This window comes from Plecotus auritus, assembly GCF_963455305.1.
Source record: "Plecotus auritus genome assembly, chromosome: 3".
Lineage (NCBI taxonomy): Eukaryota > Metazoa > Chordata > Mammalia > Chiroptera > Vespertilionidae > Plecotus > Plecotus auritus.
Window position 1 is genome coordinate 205,575,120 of NC_137772.1, and position 16,950 is coordinate 205,592,069.

General features: G+C 44.6%; 1 protein-coding gene across 2 annotated transcripts; it reads left to right on the top strand.

Annotated features, from left to right (window-relative positions):
• Nucleotides 1-81: 81 nt before the first annotated feature.
• Nucleotides 82-16,643, top strand: C1RL (complement C1r subcomponent like; the record flags this gene model as incomplete). 2 transcript variants are annotated; one of them, XM_080660496.1, is made up of 6 exons in its annotated part: nt 82-184; nt 763-991; nt 9,687-9,876; nt 10,928-11,053; nt 11,175-11,249; nt 13,559-16,643. In XM_080660496.1, 6 exons carry the CDS (start codon nt 102-104, stop codon nt 14,329-14,331), a joined length of 1,476 nt encoding a protein of 491 aa, XP_080516622.1. In that variant the 3' UTR covers nt 14,332-16,643. The 2 variants fall into 2 exon arrangements, with proteins under 2 accessions (XP_080516622.1, XP_080516623.1); XM_080660497.1 differs by lacking the exon at nt 82-184 and adding an exon at nt 527-637 and having other exon boundaries at nt 761-991; nt 13,559-15,042.
• Between the last annotated feature and the right edge of the window lie 307 nt (nt 16,644-16,950).

Sequence of the window (16,950 nt, forward strand, 5' to 3'; positions counted from 1 at the left end):
ACTCAACCCATTTCCAGTAACTGCTCCCTCCTCCCCTCAGGGCCCTCTCCAGCCCCACCTCTTGTTCCCTAACCTGGGCCAAGTCCTCTCCAAGGTCCCGGATGGCCCATTCCAGATGCCTGGTCTCAGAGGTGGAGAATTATCTCTGGGGAAGCCCCAACTCCACAAGCTGTGCACGTATGATGTGAGTGTGCCCTTGGAGAGGCCTGGAGGAGAGGAAAAGGATGGGTTGGGACCCAGGGGTGTATGTACACACACACACACACACACACACACAGAGAGAGAGAGAGAGAGAGAGAGAGAGAGAGAGAGAGAGAGAGAGAGAGAGAGAGAGAGAGAGACTTAATGCAGAGAGGACTTAGAAATTGCCCGTAGCTTCTAGCAGCCTTTCCTGGGGGTGATCAAGCCCAATGCTCTGAGCCAGGAAACTAACATTTAACTGTCCCTCACTTGTACCACCATGTCTCCCTCAGATCCCAGGGCAGGGGTGGGATCTGCTGAAGCAGAAAGTAGCCCCCAACTCTGTATGAGACTCTCCAGGGAGATAAGCAATGGTGGGAAACTCACTGTGGAGCTCAGGCTGCATAGGAGGCTGAAGGAACTGGGGCAGAGAGGGGCGATAAGGGAGCAGGCAGAAGTGCCAGGCCTCAAGGGCTGAGGCCACAGCTGCTAATGCCTTTGCTGGTCCCTCAGTCCCTTGGCATAGCCTGCCCCGACTCTTCATGACTCCACAGACCTCATCTTGCCCTCAACCCCTCACAGGTGGTGGCTGCTTCTCTGGGGTGTCCTCCACGCTTGCCCCACGCAGGGCTCTGTGCTCTTGGCCCAGCAGCTACCCCAGCAGCTGACCTCCCCAGGGTACCCAGAGCCGTACCTCAAAGGCCAAGAGAGCACCACTGTCATCGAGGCCCCGGAGGGCTTTGCTGTGAAGCTTATCTTGCAGGACTTGGACGTGGAGCTGTCCCAGGACTGTGAGCCGGACTCTGTCACAGTGAGCTGGGGTCCTGGAGGGACTCTGGGGAGGGATCTTCCTGGCCTGGAGCCCAGGGGGCAGTGGGAGGTGGCAGTGCCCTGAATCACAGAGGATGGATGAAGAGCCCAAGTCAGGGGCACAGGCGGGCTTACCTGGGAGGCCAGGGTCTGCTCAGGTATACAGCCTCAGCCAGCAGCCCTGTCGCTGGCTCTGCTACCATCTTGGCCCCAAAGGAACACACAAATACTGTCAATCCCTAGAATAAAGAGCAAGGCCTCACACGTCAGTCATTAAACACACCTGAATACTTGCTCTGTCAGGACAGGCAGCTAGGCATGAATAGTAACAAAACATTTGGTGACTGAGTTTACCTTAGAGGAGCTATGGCAAAAGTTCTTATGATTAGGGCATTATCAGAATAAGGACACTTTAAAAACAGTACCTCGTGTTATCTTTTGGTTTAAGTTTTATTTATATCAAAATAATACATGCACATAGTTGTTGTGATTTTTAATCAGAGTACTACAAGGCACATAATGAGAAACAGCTGTCTCCAGCCTACTCCCCACCTCCATTGTACTCTCCGGGGGCAATTAGTTACAATTCATGTAGCTGTTTCATCTGGTAGTTATTTTCATCTGTATCAATAACATGTTTATTCTGGTTTTGTTTGTGTTTTTTAAAACACATTTGAAAGGGTAAAGTTGGTGATGCACAGGCAGGCTAAATAGCCATCTCGGACAATGAATAAATAAATTTTAATTTATTTAAGGAAAAGAGGATAGGAATTGGAGATATCCAAAAGAAAGGGCTACACAACACTGAGCCAATGGGAATTGGGTCCATGATGGAAGCAAAAATAACCTTAGGACAGTGAAGCAAGGAAGGCTATAGAAGAAGCAACAGGAAAGCCTTGGCTGGGCTGCTTTGACTCACTGGGAAGTCAGAAAAAAGGGGTCCAGGAGACAGGTTCGGGGGTTAGTCTGGGGCGAGCTGCTGCTGCCCATTGTTCCTCTGGTTACAAGTCTCCTGGGGTCCCTTAGAAAAAAGAAGGGGGAAGGGAATGGTGCTGGCGTGCTCCCTGGGGGAGAGTGTGCACGGGGTCCTTTGTCCTAAGCATATTTATCTCTCTCTTGCAGGTGGAAATCTTAGGGGAGGTCTCAGGGGAGAGTCTTAATAGAATATTCATCAGTTTTCTAGGTATGCTCTACTGATTGGTCAGTGCCAGGGCAGGGGGCGTCACTAGTCAATGTAGCTTGTCCTGAGGCAGCCACAGCATCACTTGTCAGGTTTTGCTGCTTTTCTGGACCTGGAGCTGAAATACCACTGAGGCCTAGATGTTATCTTTAAGGAGGAAAAGGTCAGGGGGTCTAAACCACCTGACCATCGATATGAAAGATCAGGGATCCAAACCGCATGAGCAGCGATATATGCTAGGGGAGGATAGGTTACCTAGGGGTGAGGTTCTTGTTTTCCCAGTTTTCCCCCTTGCTAGGCATCTGGGGCTTTCTGCCCTGGTGAGTTTCTGTGCCTGGCCTTGCTCTGCTCATGTCTGTCTACTAATATTACCCACTAACTTTCTACAATAGGACTAGCTCTATCTCAGAACTTCACCACCTACGTTTCCCCTCCTTCATCCTCCCAGTTTACCAATACTCATTTTTATTAACTCTAGAGTCATTATTTATATTATTATAACTTTAAAATATTCAGATCTGAGCCAGTGGATTACAATAATTATAGGTTTGTTTTTTTCTCCAACTTTGGTTTCCCAGGAGGCAATAATTACATGGAGTTCATTGGAATTTTTTGTTGGTTTTTGTTCTAATCTTTGGTTTGCTTAGTTTTGTGTTACTAACCTCCCCAAACTCTTAGCCAGGAGAGTAAATCTCTTCTCAGCGCATTCAAGTACAAATGTCAATCTCTGAGTCCTCTTTTTTATTGGTGACACCCACCTACAGATCTCTTGATGATTTATTCCTTCAGTCTGAATTCTTTGCTCTCTAAGCCTTCACACTTTCTGGGAGTCCCCTTCTCCCTCATGCTGGAGATTCCTTTTGCCTGTCCTGTGTTGGAACTGAATCCCGTCACCATTTCTTTCCTGGTTTACTCCCTCATTTTTGTAGGAGCACTTTCTCCTCCAGAAAAGGTATGTGGGAGTAAATTTCAGAGGCTCTTACATAACCCTAAGTGTCTTTGTTCTGCCATCACAGTTGATGGATTGTTTAACCGGGTTGCATTCTGAGTTGGAAGTCATTTTCTCTCAGAAATTTGATGGCATTGTCTTCTGGCTCTTGTGTTAAGTGTGATAGCATTGATTCCTGTTTTTTTTTCTCTCTCTCTAGAGCTTTTGGAATATTTTCTTTATTACCAGTATTCTGAACTTTCATTATGATATGCCCTGATGTGCTTTTTTACTGGTTGTACAGAGTTCTCTGAATCTAGAGACTTTTAATCCAGTCCTTCAATTCTAGAAATGTTTTTGTATTATTTCTTAAATTATTTCCAGACATCTACTCATTTTATTTCTGGAACTCCTGTAATGTAGCTGCTGTATGTTCTGGACTGATTCTCTAGTTTTGCTATTCATTCTGTTGTGATTTCCATCTCCTTGTCTTTTTGTTCCACTTTCTGGGAGATTTCCTCCTTTTAAATACCAATTATAATTGTTTATTTTCTGTTGACATATTTTTATGTCTAAAGCCTCATATTTTCTGAATGTGCCTTTTTATAGAATACTGTCCTGTTTACTAGACAATACTCTTTTCCCTATAATAGAATTATTTTTAAATGTTTCTTCTAGTCCCTGTATTATCTCTACTTCATCCAAGTTCTTTTTTACACTTCATTTGTTTTAGTCTCTGCTTTTCATCTCTCCTACAATGTTTGATAATCCTTGGCTGTCCATTCATATTTAAGAATGAAGTACTAGAATGATATTGGATGCTCTGTGTGATAGCTGAAATTTGTGAAACAAGTTTGAAAACAGGGTTATCAACAAGGTGACTTAGACGTCTGTGGGGAGCTCCCAATGTCAGTATACAGAAGTACTCTCTTTGGGGACAGCCAGCCTCAGAGAGGAATCCTCTGGTCTCCTGATCAGAGTTGCCAGCCTTCTAGTAAACAAGCAGTAGCATCTCACTGTTAAATATGTAGACTTTCACCTAACGCTTCTGTTTTCAATTCTGGCCTCACTCCCTCTATCAAGTGTCCCAGGGGATCCCAAGTCCAGGTCTCTGACTCATGCTCAGGTCTCCTGCCAGGGTGAGCCAGAAAGTTATCTGGATGCATAAGGTGGGCAAAGGGACCCAGAATCCTGAGGTCTCCCTACATAGGCTCCTATTAGCATCTCCCTCATCCCCATCTTCGGGGGTGCCTGGTTATCCTAATTTCTGCGATGAGAACCTGCTTGCTTTATGTTGGCTTCCACCTCTGCATAGTCAGGCTGTCCCTTCTGCGTCCCCATTCCACCTTTCAAGATATTACTGGCATCGCTCATCTGCTGTCATCTCTCACTGTTTTGTCCTTAATCATGTATACCATTTCATCCCTTTGCTGTCATATTAATGGGATTTGAGATAAATGTATGTTTAAAGCTTCAGATTTCACCAGAAGCCAATACTATATTCAATTCAACCTATTCTATTGAGCACCTACCATGAGCCCTGTTCTTCTTAGTCATGGACAATTTTAAGCCCAGACTGACTCTTCCCTTGTCATTGAGGAAATTCTAGCTCAGGAATAGAATTCTTTTCTCTTCTCTGCTGCCAGGGCAAGTCACACACACACACACACACACACACACACACACACACACACACACACCTTAAATGCAATATTCTCAACCAGACTATGGGCTCCTCAGTAGCAGAACCATGTCTTATTCATGTCTGTATCCCTGCACTTAGCATAGTGTCTTGCACATAGAGCATAATAACTCTCAAAGAAATAAATGAAATCCAAGCTCACCATATGTGTAGGACACATAGCACAATGAATTTTGAATGAGCAGGTATTTCGTATCATCTTCACCACTGCTCTTCAGGGACATACTGGAAAGCTGCCATAGGACATGCTGCCCTGACAGCAAGAGGCCTCACAGACCACTTTACAGGACAGGAAACTAAGATCTGAAGTGGTTGAGCAACTGCCCATGTCACACAGGGAGTTAGGAGCAAAGTCTTAGGACTCACAGCTATGTGTTCATTCTACTTTGCTAGTTAGACTCCTAAGTGATTCTATTTAGCCAACAACTCGTGAGGAAGCTACAAAGAAGGCTGGAGAGTTTGACAACCAATTAGACCAGTAAAGGACAGTTTCAGAGAGCAAAAGGCTTCTTCCCCAAGAGATAATGGGCCTCTTAAATATGGGGCTTAAGTTTGTTGTTGTTCTGAGGAAAAGAACAATATTGGAATGTGCCCAAGCAAGGCATTTGGGATGACTGAGAAATTTTCTTCATGCCAACTTTTACCCAGTTAATGTGATCACAGTGAGATAGGCTGGATAGCCTCTTAGGAATCTGAGACTTTGGAAGAAAGAGCGAATGAAGAACTAGCAAGAATGCAGGATATGGGTCAATATGAAATTAGGAATAAAATTTTAAAAATAAATAAATAAAATGAGCTGAGCAGTGAACCATGTGCCCAGAATAGAGACTAAGCATGAAGCATGAGTCAAGGGCACTCCTTCCAAAGTATCCTGCGTTGGGTTGGGGAACCCACAGAAAGGAATTTGAGCAGGAGCGAAGCAGTCAAAAGGGTTTGACACAGAGACAACCTGCTTAAAGAACCTGTAAGTTGAGGATCCAAGATGGCGGCGTAGGTAAACAACTAAACTGCTGCCTCGCACAATTTCAAAACTACAACTAAAAGACAAAACATCTATCACCCAGAACCACGGGAAAGCTGGCTGAGTGGAAGTTCTACAACTAGAAGGATAGAGAAAAGAGCATTGAGACGTGCACAAGCGCTGAAAAGCTGAGGTACGGAGGTGCGCGATCTGGGCTGGTGGCAGGCGTTGCTTTTTTCAACCTGAAGGGCGGCAAGCCCCCAATTACTCTGAAATCCAGTTTCTGGGGAGACGCGGGGGACCCAAACTCCTACAGGGAGAAGCTGGACTGACTGCCATCGGGTCGGAAAGTGAGGGTGGCTTGCTTGCAGAGCTGCACGCAGGAATAATTGTTTACTGCACTGGGGCGCGGGGCGCAGGGACGCAATCGGAGACACAGAGCCGGCTAACTGGAAGCCATCGCTGTTTGCCATGCCCTAGCCTAGTGATGCCCTGAGACCCTGCCCTGCACAACCTACAAACCCACCCAAGATCCAAGCAGCGGCTTTAGCATATGAATGGCCTGCCCTATCGCAGTTTAACCTAGCAAACTTGCAGCCCAGGTCAGACAGCTCCAAAACCTCCAAACCCCAAGCAAAGAGGAGAAAACTGTAGTTCTTGCTGTAGCTCCTGCTGGATGGCTTCGGACAGTAGCTGACCTGCACCCCATTGGAGATCCAGAAGCCAGTGTACCTAGTGGTCAGTGTGAGACACCAGATTTCAACTCTTCACATCCATAAGTGATACATTCAAGAGGCAGACTCAGTGAGCACCAAAGCCCCACTGAAACAAGTCCTGCACCATAAGTGTGTCTCCAGCGCAGCAGTTCTTCCATTATAGACACAGCGGGTCCTCACAGCCAATTGGTCTGGAGGTCAATTCCTCCCAGTGTACCAACAGCAATCAAGGCTTAACTACAACAAGACTTAGCACTCAGCCCACAAAGGGGTGTACCAAGAGCGTCCACCTCAGGTGATTGGGGAGGCTGAGCTGTTGCAGAAAACCGGAATAATCAAACAATGCAGGAGAGTTTGGAGTCACACTTTATTCACCGTGGTGGGCTTAGAGAAAATGAATTCAAATTCTAAGCAAAGCTACAAGCAGGACTTCCCTTTTTATTAAGGAGCCAGTCCTCTGTGCAATTAGTGGTTATCTCGCTGCTGGCCTTGAAAACAACACAGTTCTATCCAATTAAAAAATGCACCTGGCATGGCATTGAAATTATGGGCATATCTAGTCTCTGGCCTACAAGGTCAGACAGCTAAGTTTATGGTCCTCATTATTCAAGCAGGCTAAAGCAGGCTAGAAAGCAAAGTTATTTTTTAGAATAAGAGGCCATCTAAGAAAAACAGCAGAGAATTCTAAACAGCAGTTTTTTTACAAAATAGGGATTTTCCTTCTCATTGCTACTGGCCCCTGTAGGTCACCTACCACACAAAGCCATTCCATCAACACAGGGAAGCAGCCAAAATGAGGAGACAAAGAAACGTGTCACGAATGAAAGAAATGGAGGAAAGCAAACTACTGGACAACATAGAGTTCAGAGCCACATTTATAAGGTTACTCAAGAATCTTCTAAAAACCGCCGAGAAACTTAGTGAGACCTTTAAGGATCTTAATGAGAATGCCAAAAAAATGGAAAAAGACCAGTCAGAAATTAAGCATACACTGTCTGAAATAAAGAATATACAGAAACTCAACTGTAGATCAATGTACCCCAAGAATCAAACCAAAGATCTGAAATATGAGGAAACCAAAAAACACCCAACCAGAAAAACAAAAAGAAAAAAGAATCCAAAAATACGAAGATAGTGTAAGGAGCCTCTGGGACAACTTTAAGCGTACCAACATCCGAATTTTTGGGGTGCCAGAAGACAGAGAGCAAAATATTGAAAACCTATTAGAAGAAATAATGACAGAAAACTTGCCCTACCTGGTGAAAGAAATAGACTTACAAGTTCAGGAAGCTCACAGAACCCCATACAAGAGGAATCCAAAGAGGACCACACCAAGACACATCATAATTAAAATGCCAAGGGCAAAAGACAAAGAGAGAATCTTGAAAGCAGCAAGAGAAAAACGGTTAGTTACCTACAAGGGAGTACCCATACGACTGTCAGCTGATTTCTCAACAGAAACTATGCAGGCCAGAAGGGAGTGGCAAGAAATATTCAAAGTGATGAACAGCAAGAACCTACAACCAAGATTACTCTACCCAGCAAAGCTATCATTCAGAATTGAAGGTCAGATAAAGAGCTTCACAGACAAGCAAAAGCTAAAGGAGTTCATCACCACCAAACCAGGATTACATGAAATGCTGAAGGGTATTCTTTAAGAGGAAGAAGAAAAAGGTAAAGATAAAAATTATGAACAACAAAATGACATCAAATACCTACCAACAAGTGAATCTAAAAATCAAGTGAATAAAAAATCTGAAGAACAGAATGGACTGGTGAATATAATAGAATCAGGGACATAGAAAGGGAGTGGACTGACAATTCTCATGGGGAAGGGGGTTTGAGGGGTGCGGGAAGAGATTGGACAAAAATCTTACACCTATGGATGAAGACAGTGGGGGGGGGGGGCGGGGTGTAAGGGCATGGGGGGGGGAATCAGGTGGAGGGGAGCTATGTGGGGGGGGGGGGAGAGGAATACCTGTAATAATTTGAACAATAAAGATTTATTTTTTAAAAAAAGCTACATTTCCATAAGATAAGAGAACTGGGAGTAGCCAAAGGTCTATATTTACAAAATAAAGAAGGAGGAAGAAAGCCCAAAGGAAATAGGAGAACAATGAGGGGGGAGGGCCTCACATGTCCCTTGTGAGATTTGACCTTTGAGCTCAAGAGTTACTATAGGAACCAAATCAAAGGGGAATAGTGGCCAATCAGAGTCGATATCAAGGTACAAAAAACTGCAGCCTTTATAAACGGGGGTGGGGGGGAACCTCGGTGGGACTCTCTCTCACTCCCCACATGGGAGTCTGTACTTGTTCTTCAATAAATTTCCACCTTTGCTATAAAAAAAAAAAAAAAGAACCTGTAAGTTAAACAACAATAGCCAGAGTGTCCACACTGTGTACACTTGTGTCCTTAGATTCCCACGCCTTGTGGGGCTTTATTTACAGTTCATGGGGTAAGAGGAGGGACACTCCAAAAGAAGGAGAACAGCAAAGACTAGGAACCCCAGCTAAGTGTTGGCAGAGGTTCTTATTGCATCACAGATGTTGGCCCACAGGAAGGTACTCAGAGAAGAGGAAGGTGATAGGGTTGGAGAAAGCAGATGGAAGGGACTTGTGTCTGCATCATCATTGATTCAAAGCCGTGGTGCTATAGGCACTATGTTGAGCATCAGGGATTCAGTGGTCAGTAGAATAGATGTACTTCCTGACTTCTTGGAACTTACAATCCAGTGGACTATTGGGAGAAACCTAGGGTTTCCAAGGAACTTCTTTTTTATTGATTTATTTTTAATTATAATTGACATAAAGTATTACGTTAGTTTCAGGAGTTCAATATATTGACTCGATATTAATATCTTACAAAATGACCACCACAATAAGCCTAGTAACCATCTGTCACCAAACATAGTTGTTATTGACTCTGTTCCCAAGGAGCTTCTTGAAAGAAGGTAAATATGGTAGACTATGAGATAATTATAGTAGGCTAAAGAAATATGCAAGGTATCTGGTCATGTCTGGAAGAAACTGGGGAGTCAATAATGGAACAGGAAGCTACTTAAGCAAAGTTCCACAAAGAACAGCTCCTCAGCCCCAGAAGTGTGCAGACTTCCTAAATGGGCATGAAGCCCATGCCCATGATGTGACCCTGTGACCCCTTATGTTGCAGATTCACCCCACATCTGCCTGCCCCCCCTCTTCTTTCAGATCACAGCCAGTGGGATGGATCCAAGCCGGTTCTATGGCCAAGTGGGCTCTCCGCTGGGCAGCCCCCCAGGTCAGAAGGAGTTTGTGTCCTCGGGGAACAGTTTGCGGCTGACTTTCCATGCACCGGCCTCCTCTGAGGACAGGACAACTGGACTCCACAAGGGCTTCCTGGTCCTCTACCAAGCAGTGAGTGAGTGTCCCTCCGGGGGTGCACTCTCTGCCCATAGCCATGGCCCTGGTATCTTGAAGCTACAAGCGGAAACTTGAGTGACTATTGACACTGGGGGCTCAGGAACACCTAAGCCCACACCTTCCCTGCCCCCTCCAGGCCCCTGCTGGTGAGCTGCCAGTTAAAGGGCAGCCATTGCTCAACAGTTGTTTCCATGACTATTTACTGGCCCAGAACTTGCAGATCATCTTGTTTTTGAAGAGAAGCCAAAGGTTACCAATTGCTTTTTAATTGGTAACTCATAATTTTTTGAAAGATAATATATGCACACTATAAAAATATTTTTAAAAATATGATAAAGAGTAAGTCTTTCTCTGATCTCTGGCCCTTAGTCCCTGGCTATCTTGTCCAGAAACAACTCTGTTCTCCATTTCCTGGGTATTCTTCCAAAGACATGCTATGCCATTCAAATATAATTGTGTGTGTGTGTGTGTGTGTGTGTGTGTGTGTGTGTGTGTGTATGTGTGTGTGTATTGCATGCATACTATTCACAATGTTTTAAATTTGGCATTTTTCACAGAGTAATATATCTTAAAGGTCATCCCATATACATGTGGCTAGTGTTGCCTCATTATTTTTAATGGCCATATACGTAGTATTCCTTTGATCGATGTGTCATAATGTGTTTAACCAGTCTTCCACTGGTAAATATTTTGCTGCCACAGACAGTACTGCTATGGATATCTTATATATACATCTTGGAGCACACATATGAGGGTAAATTCTTAAAAATGGAAATGCTAGGTGAAAAAAATGCATTTTTAATTTTGGTATTGCTAAATTTCCCTCCTACACTCCCACTAATCATGTCTGAAAATGCCTGTTCCCCCATATCCTAGTTATTTGTTTTTTAGCATTGACCATCTGGTCAGTGAAAAATAGTTCAAATGTTTAAAAAGAAAACAAAAAACACTGTACAGGTCAAACTAAATATGGCCATGGGCCAGATCACTCTCTGGGATGCCAGTTTGCAATTCTGTTCTAGGTCCTAATGACCACTTTTTCCCTATAGGTATGAACCAGAGTTGGCCCATCAGCCAGGTTAGTGGTGGCTCTGAGGCTGCACATACACCTGGAGACAACTCCTCCAAGATCCAGAACCACTGCCAGGAGCCCTATTATCAGGCGGTGCCGGCAGGTGAGTCCCCACCTGCTGGGAAACCAGCTTCTATCCGCCTTACTCCCTCCAAGGGGCCTGTGGCACCTACTTTTTTAGCCCCACCTCCCAGTTCTGAGCCTCACCTCATTTCACTCCTCAGAGACACTCACCTGCAGAGCCCAGAGCCCTGGGAAACAGACGCTGGACAGGGAGGAGGCTCCTCACTGTGTGCCTGGTGAGTAGTGACCTGCCAGTGCTGTGACTATGGCCACTTTCCAAACAGGGGCCTGTGGACCAGGATACAGGGGTTTAGAGGAAAGCCTTCAAATAGAAAGAGGAAATAAAGGCAGAAGGGGAGGAAGAAGAGGGAAACCAAGAAGGTCCAGAAAAGAAGAGGCAAGGAGCTTGTCCCGTATTCTTCAAAGATCAAGAGATAGCCAAGCCCAGCCAGAGTGGCTCAGTGTTTGAGCATCGACCTATGAACCAGGAGGTCATGGTTTGATTCCTGTCAGGGCACATGCCCAGGTTGCACCCAGGTTGCAGGCTTGATCCCCAGTGTTGGGGCATGCAGGAGGCAGCCGATAAATGATTCTCTCTCATCATTGATGTTTCTATCTCTCTCTCCTTCTCCCTTCCTCTCTGAAATCAATAAAAATATATTTTTTAAAAAGAGATAACTAAGAAAGTAAAAGCATGAAGGAAGTTAATCAGATGGAAAAGTGAAGGAGACAGAGGGACAGAGTTGTAATAAGAGAAAATCCTCTCTTGGTATGGTATGCTTTAGGAATACACAGACAGGCTCTCTGTCCCCAAAACATCTCCCTCCTTAGATCCCACAGGACCAGAAAGTCCACCTTTTTTGTTTGTTTGTTTGTTTGTTTGTTTTACTGAAATAAAATTCACATAATGTAAAATTCACCATTTTAAAGTGTACAATTTAGTAATTTTTAGTGTATTTACAATGCTGTGCAACCATTACCACCAATCCCAAAACATTCCCATCATCCCAAAAAGAAACCCAGTGCCCTTCCAACTCTCCCCTTCCCCATCCTCTGGCAACCACTAATCTGTTTTCTGTCTCTATGGACTTGCCTATTCTGAACATTTCATATCAATGGAATCATACAATATGTGACCTTTTGTGTGTAGCTTCTTTCATTTAGCATAAGGTCTTCAAGGTTCATCCACATTGTAGCTTGTATCCATACTTCATTCCTTTCATGAGTGAATAGAATTCCACTGTGTGTTTAAACCACATTTTATTTATCCATTCATTAGTTGATGGACATTTGGATTGTTTCCACTTTTTGCCCTTTATAGACAACTAGAGGCCTGGTGCATAAAATTCACCAGGGGGGGTCCCTCAGCCCAGCCTGCACCCTCTCAAATCCGGGACCCCTTGGGGGATGTCTGACTGTCGGTTTAGGCCCGATCCCTGTGGGATCTAGCCTAAACCAGCAGTTGGACATCCCTCTTGCAATCCAGGACCACAGGCTCCTAACCGCTCGCCTGCCTGCCTGCCTGATTGCCCCTAACTGCCTCTGCCTGCAGGCCTGATGCCCCTAACCACCTCTGCCTGCCAGCCTGATCTCCCCTAACTCCCTCTTTCTACTGACCTGATCACCCCTAACTGCCTCTGCCTCAGCCCCCACCACCGTGGCTTTGTCCAGAAGCACATCTGGAAGATGTCCGGTCTAATTAGTATATTACCCTTTTATTAGTATAGATGCTGCTATGAGCCTTCATATACAAGTTTCTGTTTGAATGTATGTTTTCAGTTCTCTTGAGTATATACCTATGAGCGGAATTGCTGGCTCCTATTATAACTCTATATTTAACTTTTTGAGGAATTGCCAAACTGTTTTCCACAATGGTTGCACCATTTTAAATTCCCATCAGAAGTATATGAGGATTCAAGCCTACCATTTTTTAAACCCATTTTTTTAAGTCAAACTATTGCCTTTCTAACCCATTTGAATAAATTTTTCAGATTTTACTCCTGATCCACAAAAAGCTCTAGGGGCAACCTGAAGGAGGGCTTTAGAGTGGCTTGGAGGGGAGTAGTAGTGAAAGATGTAAAAAATGAGGAAATGGCCATGGGCAGTGTGGCTCAGTTAGTTGAACATCATCCCATGCACCAAAGGGTCACCAGTTGGATTCTGCACGCCCCCAGTGGGGGCGGGGGGGGGGGGAGCGTGCAGAAGGCAGCCAATCAATGTTTCTCTCTCACATTAATGTTTCTCTCTCTCTCTCTCTCTCTTTCTTCTCCTCCTCCTTCTTCTTCTTCTGTCCCTCCATCTTCCCTCTAAAATCAATAGACACATTTTTTAAATGAAGAAATTACACAAAAAACAGAGGCAAGAGGCACTGAAGGCAAACTCTGCTTGCTACATGAATTTGCTCAGGGTGGTCGCATTAAGAGTCTTAAAAAGTAGCCTAATATGGCTAAGGATGCAGGAGGAAGAGCACTTCACAGAAGTAGGCCTTTAATCATTGTGGCTTGATGCATGCTGACTTCTCACCCTTACCTCTCCTCTCTTCCAGTCTGTGGACAGCCAATCACCCCCATCGCCCAGAACCAGGAGGCCCAGGGTTCTTCCAAAGCTAAGCTGGGCAACTTCCCCTGGCAAGCCTTCACCAGTATCTATGGCCGTGGGGGTGGGGCCCTGCTGGGCGACAGATGGATCCTCACAGCCGCCCACACCATCTATCCCAAGGACAGCATCTTTCTCGGGAAGAAGAGGAATGTGGACGTGTTCCTGGGCCACACAGGCATAGATGAGATGATAAAACTGGGGAACCACCCTGTGCGCCGTGTGGTTGTGCACCCAGACTACCGTCAGAACGAGTCCTACAACTTCAATGGGGACATTGCCCTCCTGGAACTCCAGCACAGTGTCCCCCTAGGCCCCCACCTCCTCCCGGTCTGTCTGCCCGACAAGGAGACCCTCTACCGCAGTGGTCTGATGGGCTATGTCAGTGGATTTGGTGTGCAGATGGGCTGGCTAACTACCGCGTTGAAATACTCAAGGCTGCCTGTTGCCCCGAGGGAGGCCTGCAAGGCCTGGCTTCAAGAGAAACAGAGGACTGAGGTGTTTTCTGATAACATGTTCTGTGTCGGGGATAAGACACAGCAGCAGAGTGTCTGCCAGGGGGACAGTGGTAGCGTCTATGTAGTGTGGGATGACCATGCCCATCACTGGGTGGCCACGGGCATCGTATCCTGGGGCATTGGGTGTGGCAAAGGGTATGGCTTCTACACCAAAGTGCTCAATTATGTGGACTGGATCAAGGAAGTGATGGGTGGGAAGGGCTAACCCTAGACGCGCTGAGCAATGACACCAGCACTGTGGAGGCCCCAGAAGAAGAGGGTTGAAAGTGAAAACTGAGTCCTATGGGTGGGGAGGGTGTGGGCAGGGAGTCCCTATCCGAGTCATGGAGAGAGAACTCCTCCTCTGCTCAAGGCTGATCTCATCCCAGATAAGAAGGGTGTCCCCCAACCCCTCCTCACCCTCCACCTTCCTGTGAGTTTGCACAAAGCCCAGGGAAGCCCTGTACATCTCAGTGAGTTTCACTTTGAAGTTCACTTTCTGCTGACACAGCCACCCTCTCATCCCCCTGTTCAAGTGATGTATGAGAGAAGTGGTCTTAATGGCATTTCATCTTTGAAACATTCCCAGATCTCTTTAATTGACCTTCAAATATTCAAACTGTCAGCTGCACCACCTACCACAACTCCCAGATGCAATTACAGTGACGGCTCTGTTTTTGTTACATATTCTGTATACCAGACGCTTCACACATGTTACTGCATTGACTCCTCACGCCAAGTTTGCAAAGGATGTGTTATGACCCACATTTTATTTTCTTCTTTTAGGTTTATAGATTTTAAGTTTATTTTTACTCCTTTACATTTTGTTGGAGTTTGTTTTTAGATACAGTTTTTTAATTAAATTTATTGGCATGACATTCGATAATAAAATTTTATTTTCAAGTGTACAATTCTATAATACATCATCTGCATATTGCATTGTGAATACACCCAAAGTCAAGTCTCCTTTCATCACCGTATATTTGAGCCCCTACACCCTTTACTACCTCACCCCAACCCCTCTGGTAACCACTGTACTGTTGTCTGTGTCTATGAGTTTTTGTTTGTTTGTTCATTTCTCACTTTCAGTTTTATATTCCACATGAGTGAAATCATATGGTTCTTGACTTTTTATCTCTGACTTATTTCACTTAGCAAGATATTCTCAAGATCCATCCAGGTTGTCCCAAATGGCAGTTGTTTCATCTTTTCTTGTGACTGAGTAGTATTCCATTGTATATATGTATCACAGGCTATGGAAGTGTCCCTCAGTACATGATTGGAAAAAGAGGATGTGGATGCAAGTTTTATTGGAATTTACTTGATATTTTCAGGCTTATTTTTAAAAAATATATTTTATTGATCTCAGAGAGTAAGGGAGAGGGAAAGAAATATCAATGAATGAGAATCATTGATCAGCTGCCTCCTGCACATCCTTCTACTGGGTATCAAGCCCGCAACCCGGGCATGTGCCCTTGATGGGGATTGAGCCTGGAATCATACCTGGGACCCTCAGTCCACAGGCTGACGCTCTATCCACTGAGCCAAATAGGTTAGGGCTTCAGGCTTACTTTTAAGCTTTGTTAGTAAATGTATGGATCAACCTTTCATCTATGAACAATTGGACACTATCACTGTGGGAGTACTTTTCCAAGACTCAATGCAAAGCTTTACCACTGTGCTGACTCACATTTTAAATGAGGAAACGGAAGTTCAGAGGGGTAAAGTGACTTGCCCAAATGCCACAGCTTGTCTGGGACAGCCAAGGCCGTGTGCTTTCCAGTGCACCTTTACACTTCTCAGCCGCCCTCAGGACCTGCTGTATCGCCCACTTCCCCTTCCCAATCCCACATCCCTACAGATTCTCTCTCCCTGGGAATTCCTGCTTCAGTGAGGAGGATGGCACCTAGATCACACTTTCCTGGGGCCCCATCTCCTGCAGACACCCCATCTCCTGAGCCCAGCCCTGGGCTGGATGTTCCCACAGACCCTTCCAGTGATGCTGGACACCCCAGGCCATCCTCCACCTGAGAGGACCAACTATTTAATTTTTAGTAAGGACATATTGGTGATTTAGAGTAAAAGTTGTAAATAAAATACACTTGTTCAAATAGAACCAGAAAATGAATGAAACAGAGAAGAGAGTAAATTTGCTAGTATTGAAAATCAAGTTAGCTATATAGTTAAAGGTTAAATTTACCTTTGAAAAAATAGGATTCAAATGTGAACATACATGTGGTTACTTCTATTTTACAAAGTTGAATGTATATAATACAAAGACCATTAAAAATAATCTAAGCCCAGCAGGGGTGGCTTAGTGGTTGAGTGTCAACCCATGAACCAAGAGGTCACTGGTTCAATTCCTGGTCATGGCACATGAGGGAATTGCAGGATTGATCCCAGCAGGGGGCATGCAGGGGGCATGCAGGAGGCAGCCGATCAATGTTTCTCTCTCATCGATGTCTCTATCTCTCTATCCCTCTCCCATCCTCTTTCTCTGAAATCAATCAACAAATAAAAACATTTTTAAAATACTTTAAAATGTTCTTCAGAGATTGTTTTAAGTGGTATAATTCTGGCTGTTTTGTTTTCCCATGTTTTTCTCTATTTGCTAAATTTTATTTAATGAACATATATTTAGTTTTATTGTTCTTTATTATTGAAAAAAAATGATATGTTTCTCCCAACCAAGGCAAAAAATATATACCCATGTGTATACATCTATATTTATATAACTAGATATAGGTATAATTATAGATATAGCCACAAAGAAAAACCTACCATTACTTTAAGGGAGAAAAAATTTCCCCCCAGAATCAAATCCTAAGAGGAATGAACAATATAA